Source organism: Salmo salar, chromosome ssa10 (genome assembly GCF_905237065.1).
Source record: "Salmo salar chromosome ssa10, Ssal_v3.1, whole genome shotgun sequence".
NCBI classification, from domain to species: Eukaryota; Metazoa; Chordata; class Actinopteri; order Salmoniformes; family Salmonidae; genus Salmo; species Salmo salar.
In genome coordinates, this window is record NC_059451.1 from 92,124,218 (window position 1) to 92,132,905 (window position 8,688).

At 40.9% G+C, this 8,688-nt stretch overlaps 1 protein-coding gene across 1 annotated transcript; it reads right to left on the reverse strand.

The window, feature by feature from the left end:
* Positions 1 to 3,463: 3,463 nt before the first annotated feature.
* On the reverse strand, positions 3,464 to 7,585 carry LOC106561178 (small EDRK-rich factor 2). Its single transcript, XM_014124852.2, has 3 exons — positions 7,340 to 7,585; positions 4,452 to 4,557; positions 3,464 to 3,934 (listed from the first exon to the last, which is right to left on the reverse strand). Exons 1-3 carry the CDS (start codon positions 7,344 to 7,346, stop codon positions 3,862 to 3,864), a joined length of 186 nt encoding a protein of 61 aa, XP_013980327.1. The 5' UTR covers positions 7,347 to 7,585; the 3' UTR covers positions 3,464 to 3,861.
* Between the last annotated feature and the right edge of the window lie 1,103 nt (positions 7,586 to 8,688).

The window sequence follows — 8,688 nt, forward strand, 5'->3', positions numbered from 1 at the left end:
TCCAGAGAAGGTATGATGATGAAGTGGCAGATCTACATACTGCTGTGGACAGGTTGTTGAAGGTAGGTGTCATTCCTTTTGAAACAGGTTTTTTGATATTTTCCAGTCTTTTCCTTTTACACTACTCTATTTACCTAGTTTCAGGTAGTCTTAAGTGTGAATGTGATTTCAGGTGATGCATAATCACATGACTCATATGAAATAAATGGAATCATTTTCATTGTAGTGCCAAGATGAATCTGAACTCAACAATTCCAGGCAGGATGTTGACGAACTACACCATAAAATATGTGAACTGACTCTGGTACGTTGGATCAATTGAAGATGGACAACTATCTTGAGTTCCATTGACATTATTTCTTGTACACTTTCCAGTAATGTTCTGCATGCTCTCCTCAGGAAAATGAGCAGTTACGGACTTCTCTCGTCAAAGCTCAGACAAACATCTCCATTCTGCAGGTAGAGATGGACAAGCTGAAGAACATGTATGCAGACCAGAAACTTCAACATGAGAGGTGAGATCAGACTTCATTCTCAGGTCAAATGGATCAAGTCCAACTCTGTTGATTACAGGGCACAAATGTTGCATTTGTCAATTTGTTTTCACAGAGAAAGTGATGACCTGAAAAAGATGGTTATAGAATACCAGTCCTACTCCAGTCACATTGAAATACTCCAGTAAGTCTGTCTGATCCGATTGTCGGTTAGTATGCCCTTTCATGACGATTGTTTGTGTTGTATTGAAGTCAAGCATAGCTTTGAGTCGTGCATGCACATCCGTGATGTGCACACCTTATTCTCATTGTTAAAGGTGACAGGCTAAAAGATTAGTAAAGCATATGACTTGTTCTCCACATTGACTCCTTCCTTTAGGGTCATGAACAAAAAGCTGTATGACAGCAATGATGACTTGCACTCTGCATTAGTCAATGTGGCATCAAGTAAGAAGGTAAGTCTTGGTTGTTTTCACTGAAGGTAGACTCACATTTCGCCTTATCAATGCTATATAAAAGTAAATATAAGGGATCTCTACACTGCTTTAGTTTCTCTTTGTTTACAAAAGTGTTACAAATCTCCCCACAGCTATCCCCCGACAATGAAATCGCAGCTCGAAGAATGAAGCCAGTTCGACAAAGCACACTTATAAAGTACACATACTATATTGTTATCCTAGAAATCTGGACCTATTGATTGATGTGAATTGACCACTTAACTCATGTTTCTTTTTTCATTATTTTTGGTCCAGTTCAGGGGGAGAGAACACAGCTGTGGACTCCAGTAAAATGACCTACTCCCATGTAGCCAGCTGGGCTGATAGATACCTGGACAGTGGTGTGTCCCTGCCTATGGACGCTGAAAGCTCAGGCAGCGAGTCTGACAGTGATGTCTCGACAGAAACCGTACACCACAGTTATTCATATGTGCCCTCAGACATTGAGGTAAGAGTAACCGAAAGGTTTGACCAACTATTTGTATTAGTACGTGTCACATGCTAATATATGAATTGACCTATTTCTGCACCAGATATCAGATGTAAGTCGGGCAACACTGTCTGTATCTCCCAGAAAAGCTCTCTCTATTGCTTCGTCCATCCGGAGACACTTGTCTGCTTTCCCCATAAAGGTAAGGCAATGAGCAGACATATGTATTAGGAGACTTATGTGGAATTGGCATATGCTGCTGGCATATCTGTATTATTCTTCATAACTATGTGATGCTACGTGGTCCTCAGCCAACCGACGCAGACATTGTTGACACTGGTGGCCCTGCTCCCATGTACCGGTTAGTTTTGGCGGGAGATGCAGGATCAGGGAAGTCTAGCTTTCTATTGAGGTTGAGTCTCAATGAGTTCAGGGGAGATATTCAGACGACTTTGGGTAAGTACAGTTTTGTAGTGGTATAATTAATGCAGAAAGTGCATTGCCCTTACATAATGTTGTTCTTAGGAGTTGATTTCCAAATCAAAAAGATGTTGGTGGATGGAGAAAAAACGAACCTCCAGATATGGGATACTGCAGGACAAGAGAGGTATGTTTCTGTACATTTACATTCTAAAAGCCTTGCTTAGTCCTTATGGTGTTGCTCTAATTAAACAAAAGCTGGACTGATTTAAAAAACTCATGCCAAGCAAAAAATAAATAACTCTTGCCGTGGCTTCTGCATCGACATACTAAAAGCCTTAAAGGTGTGGTCCCATAATGTGTCCTCGGTGGATGTGGCTGTTAATTTCAAGTGCTGCACAGATTCCAAAAGATCATGTAATGTCAATAGCAAAATGGGATTTCCCTGTTCCTGTAGGTTCCGCAGTATTGCCAGGTCTTACTTCCGTAAAGCCCATGGAGTCTTACTGCTGTATGATGTCACTTCTGAGAGCAGCTTCCTTAATGTCAGAGAGTGGATGGGAGAGATTCAGGTACTAGTCAGTTGAGGGGTTTTAAATAACTTTGAATGGGATTCTAAAACGGCTGTTATAGGCCGAATTTATTTTGAGTTACTATATTTGAGGCCATAATGGTCTTAGCAGTATTTGGCTCCTGATTTGGCAGAAAGCCGTGGTATATCAGACAGTATGACAACTTTGGGCTTTACCACGGGTTTCAGCCAAAATCAGCATCCAGGAGCCAAACTACATAAATCAGGAACTTAAAGAACGAACTGCCCTTGTTATCCCAGGAATCTAGGGATGAGCAACTCCCAATGTGTGTGATTGGGAACAAAGTGGACCTGCGGGAAGATCGACTGGAGGGAAGCTGTGTCAGCACTGTCGACGGGGAAAGGCTGGCTAGAGTACGTCGTTTTTACCAGTCAAAATAACAAATGTTCATATCAACTAAATATTAATCACAATATTACCATATGTTTCAGACATACAATGCCCTGTTCTGTGAAACTAGTGCCAAAGCTGGAACTAATGTAGTGGAGGCAGTACTTCACCTGGCAAGGTAAGAATTGTAAAACCCCCTTCCGATCAACTTCCCTACCATGAATACCTAAACTATAACTAAGAACTTTCCCCCCCCCCTAACAGAGAAGTTAAGAAAAATGTGAAACTGAGACGGCAATCAGAATCACAGGTGAAGTTGAGTTTAAGTGGTCCAAAGAAAGCGAACTGCTGCAGAGTATAACCATGGAGACTCATCACCAGAGGGAAATGCATCTGACTGGAGACTAGGGGCTCTATTTTAGCACCACAGCTTGAAGTATTTCTGCGTAGCTAAATGTCTAATTCATATTTTAATCTACATAATAGTCCGATCTTTAGCAATAGTCAACTCCTGATTAATGTATTAGTTCTGGACTCCTGAACATTGCACGTAACTGGTCTGGAGCATGTAGATCTCCAGAGATGTTTAATGAATGTATTTAGAATGGGACTGTTCAGGAATGAACTGCTTTTCAAGTTTTGGCTCAGTCAGACTCCTGTGGTTAAACATGCAGAAATTAGTTATGATCACATTTTACATTGGTGCTTTATTGTATTTTTATTGATTAAAGTTTCTGTACAGGATTGAATCCTTTCATTTATTTCATCAGCACTGTATATGCCCATCCTTAATATAAAAAGTAATCATAAACAAAACCACTAGTTGCGTTATTTAAAATCTAGGAGGGAATACAAAAATACAGGATTGTTGTGGAGTTTGAAATTCCTGTTCTTTACATTGTAAATACTGATTTAACATTAGACCTTTTTGAAATAGGCTTAAGCATTCGTCATTCAAAACCATTCATTTCTCAAACTATACAGTACAACCTCCACCACAAGATTAAACTGGTTTTGTACCCCAGAGTATGGGGGGGGGAAAACTTAGGTAACATCTTGATTTCTGAGTATAGTAGTTTGGGCTCTGTATCCTGCTGCTATTTGGCTTTCTCGTCGCCCGGCTTAGGGTCACTGGCTTTTTTCTGCTTCTGTTGCATTATCTCTGCATCCCTAAGGAAGACAAATGAAATGAGTGGTCAGACTGAACCAAAGGTATCAGTCTCAATGTCATACATATGTTTGGAAAATGTCCTCAAGCTCTACAAGACAATGTTGAATTTAATGTACTTTACTGGTTGTCCATGCAGTTTGTCCTTTTGCAGATATGAATGAGTCATATCCACCGAAAAGTATGATTACATTAACTTTTCAAAGCACTAGTGTGAATATCACCTGAGGCCTGAGCAGAATCATGTAAACATATGCACATGCTTCAGGTGATACATCAATGCACTACCAGCGCTTTGAAAAGTTGATGTAATTTTACTTTCCTGTGGATATAGTCTCACATTCCTACCTGTAGAAGGACCATCAACACAGACAACCGGTAGTGATTTTATTCAGCATTCTTGCTTGTAGAGGTTGAGAGAACTTTCCTGATGCAAATTTCAATGTCTGGTCTTAATTGTGGAAAACATCCTAATAGCCCAAACTAGTTAGACTTGACTGTTCTTTACGTACGACTTACCGAAGCTTCCTCGCAGCTGCAGACATGCCATCATCTGCCTTCTTTCCCTTGTCATTCCCTTGCTTTTTGGCATTTTTAGCACGAGCAAGGTCACGCTGATTTCCCCCTGAAAAAATCAATTTGAGTGTACTGTCAATTTAAGTTGCTGAGTAGTGAGTACACAGCTAGCTACAGTTGGAGTCGGAAGTTTACGGACACTTAGGTCGGAGTCCTTAACTCGTTTTACAACCACTCCACAAATTTCTTGTTAACAAACTATCGTTTTGGAAAGTCAGAACATCTACTTTGTGCATGACATGTAATTGTTGAGACAATTCACTCAATTCCAGTGGGTCAAAGTTTACATACACTAAGTTGACTGCCTTTAAACAGCTTGGAAAATTCCAGAAAATGTCAGATGTATTTCAGTGCCTCTTTGCTTGACATGGGGAAATCAGCCAAGAAAATTGTACACCTCCAAGTCGGGTTCATCCTTGGGAGCAATTTCCAAATGCCTGAAGGTATCACGTTCATCTGTACAAACAATAGTACGCAAGTATAAACACCATGGGACCACGCAGCTGTCATACCGCTCAGGAAGAAGACACGTTCTGTCTCCTAGAGATGAACGTACTTTGGTGCGAAAAGTGCAAATCAATCCCAGAACAGCAAAAGACCTTGAAGATGCAGGTACAAAAGTATCTATCCACAGTAAAATCAGTCGTAATTGACAAGATGAAAGGCCGTTCAGCAAGGATGAAGCCACTGCTCTAAAACCACCATAAAAAAGCCAGACTACAGTTTGCAACTGCACATGGGGGACAAAAATCATACTGTGTTGAGAAATGTCCTCTGGTCTGATGAAACAAAAATAGAACTGTTTGGCCCTAATGACCATTGTTATTTGGAGGGAGAAGGTACGCTTGCAAGCTGAAGAACACCATCCCAACCGTGAAACACGGGGGTGGCAGCATGTTGTGGGGGTGCTTTGCTGCAGGAGGGTCTGGTGCACTTCACAAAATAGATGGCATCATGAAAGAAAATTGTGGATATATTGAAGCAACATCAAGACATCAGTCAGGAAGTTAAAGCTTGGTTGGAAATGGGTCTTCCAAATGGACCCCAAGCATACTTCCAAAGTTGTGGCGAAATGGCTTAAGGACAACGAAGTCAAGGTATTGGAATGGCCATCACAAAGCCCTGACCTCTATCCTATAGAAAATGTGGGCAGAACTGAAAGTGTGTGAGCAAGGAGGCCTACAAACCTGACTCAGTTACACCAGCTCTGTCAGGAGGAATGGGCCAAAATTCACCCAACTTGTTGTTGGAAGCTTGTGGAAGGCTACCCAAAACATTTGACCCAAGTTAAACAATTTAAAGACAATGCTACCAAATACTAATTGAGTGCATGTAAACTCCTGACCCACTGGGAATGTGATTAAAGAAATAAGCTGAAATCACTTATTCTGACATTCCACATTCTTAAAATAAAGTGGTGATTTTAACTGACCTAAGACAGGGATTTTTACTAGGATTTAAATGTATTTGGCTAAGGTGTATATAAACTTCTGACTTCAACTGTATATGCATGTATACTGATGCGTTTACTCAGCAACTCAAAGCATTACATGCCCACTACACCCAGCATGTGCATATGCTTATTTTGTCCATCCACACCAGACGCAAATCAGGACATGCTGGTTGAAATATCAAAACACTCTTAAACAACTAATTTACATATTAATCTGGTGACTGGTCTAAATACATGAAACATTCATACAGTTAGAAACTTACGTTTCCCATTTTATCTAGATTAAATGTAGGAGTAGAGAACACATGATTGTGTGACCCAAAGATCCAGGAAAATGACCTTGTGCTTTTCAGGTAAAATAACGCAATGCAACAGCAAGCTAGCTGAATGTTTCATGTGTTTCGACCTGTCCCCAAATTAATATAGTTGGTTCAGAGTTTGTTTTGATATTTCAACCTGCATGTCTAGAACGCGTCTGGTGTGGATGTACACAATCAACGTGCGGACAGGCGCGTGCCTAGTCTAGAGAGCATGTACATTTATTTCTTACAGTGGCCAGCTAGTGCCTCCTACAACTATGTACGTTGACAGTTTGGTAGCTAACCCAATAGTTCATATAAATAAAGGTGTGTTATTGTGCTTGGCACTTGAGGAAGGGGTTAACTTACTAGGCAGCTAACGACCAAATATTTGTATAAATGTTCTACTAGCTACAGTATCTGTGTAGCTAGCATGCTAACATTAGCTTGTTACCTACACATCAGGGGTGGGTCAAATCTGTGGAACGTTCCAACAAGAATCTGTTCCAAAAACGTCGTAGTACAAGGCTGCCAACAAACACCGCATACAAAGTAGCATGATCAATTCACCTAACTAGCTGCCGAATAGGCATCAACTCACCACGTAGCTTATTCTTAATGGTTTGTCCATATGCTACCAGTGAGACTTATTTTTTCCGGAAAAAACGTGTGAAAAATGTAATTAGCCCACTCCCTACCCGGCATCTTAGTCTGCCGCTATACAACTTTTGCGTTTGTTGGCAACCTTGTTATTTACATAGGAATCTGTTCCAAAAACTGTTGGAACGTTTCACATTATACCCACCCTCAAATCAGAGCCTTGTTATCAGGTAATAAAAGTATAGCTACATTGTGGTATTAATGGTTTAAAAAAAAATCGTATGGTAACTTCAAACCATGTTAGCTAGCTAGACAAAGTATAGCTAGTCTAACGTTTGACAAACATAGCTAGTTAGTCACGTTGTCTGATTGCATTCTTTGACAGGCCAAGAAAGTGAGACGCGTAGCTAGCTAAATTACCAACAAATACAACGTTAGCCAAGTAACACAATCATTAAATATTCATCTGATATACTCACTTGTCATTTTGTTTTTTATGGTTTCTAGCTGACGTTGTGGAGAAGGATGCCAATCAACCAAGCCTGGCAGCTGTGCACCAACAAAATTTGATGCACGTCACGGAAATTGAACGCGTTGATACGAGACATCGCGAGAGTAGCTACTTCTTCTTTGACGTTTAATGGCGGTTGGCATCCAATAAATGTTTCATTACTGCCACCTACTAGACTGGAGTACAACTCCCTTATACTTTGCTTAAAAAATATATATGAACAAATACCCTACCATCTAACACTACACTCACAAAAAAATAACACCACCCTACTCCACTATTTAAATCTATTTAGTCCTACCTCAGGTCAACAACTTGAAAGGATGGGACACCACCACTTTTAACACACCATGTAACTTTTCTGATGTGAAGTCTCGCACACCCGAATAACTCTGCAGCTGCCACCACAAACTACATTTTCTGCAACTTACGTTCCATCCCTGCAGTACAGTTGATAACCATTGCTATGAATGCTAAAAATCCAATCTTACTAAAACATATATCACTTGTTGCCCTATCCCTCTGTACTGGTACAGACCTACTATTCACCACTCCTCTCAGGATCCCTCCCTCTTGACCCATCTTCCTCTACTTTCTTCAATACCTTAGCATATGACAACTTCTGCACTACTCTAACCATGGAAACCTCAACCTGCCTCTCTCACAGGATATTTCTGATCCCCAGCCCCATGGGCACCCCTACAATTAACACATACCACCACTTTCCCCAATGCTACACATTCCTTTGTCTCATGCTCTTCTGCAAAACTTCTCACACCAAGGAACCTCCCTCCTGCACACTGCTGCCACATGGCCATAAGCTTGACACCTGTCACAAGGTAATGTATTCGGCACAAAAGCTCGTACATGATAACTTATATATCCTAACATCACTTTGTCGGGCAAAGAATCAACATCAAAACTCAAAAGAACAGACAATGACTCTTCTGTTTCACCACTCATGCCACCCTATCTACCAAACAGCAAGCATCACAAACTATGGGAATCTTCCCGTTCAGTTGGTCAACTTTTACATTTACTGCTACCCCAGTAGCCCTTTTCTTGAGAGCAAAACGATTCACATTTCTTGCCCCCATTAGTTTAACGCGGTGCGCCTTCTCCCTCTGACAAGCAGAAGCACAAACAATAACCACAAGACCACGTCTGGTTACCCTCACCGATTCCACAGCACCCAACTCTGTTTTAATCCACCCTGAAACCACAAATGGATCAGCCAAAAGGCAAGGGTCCACTTTTTCCAAAAACTACTGTCACGGACTCATCTTTATCCTGACCCTCAATGCAAATTTCGGCTCC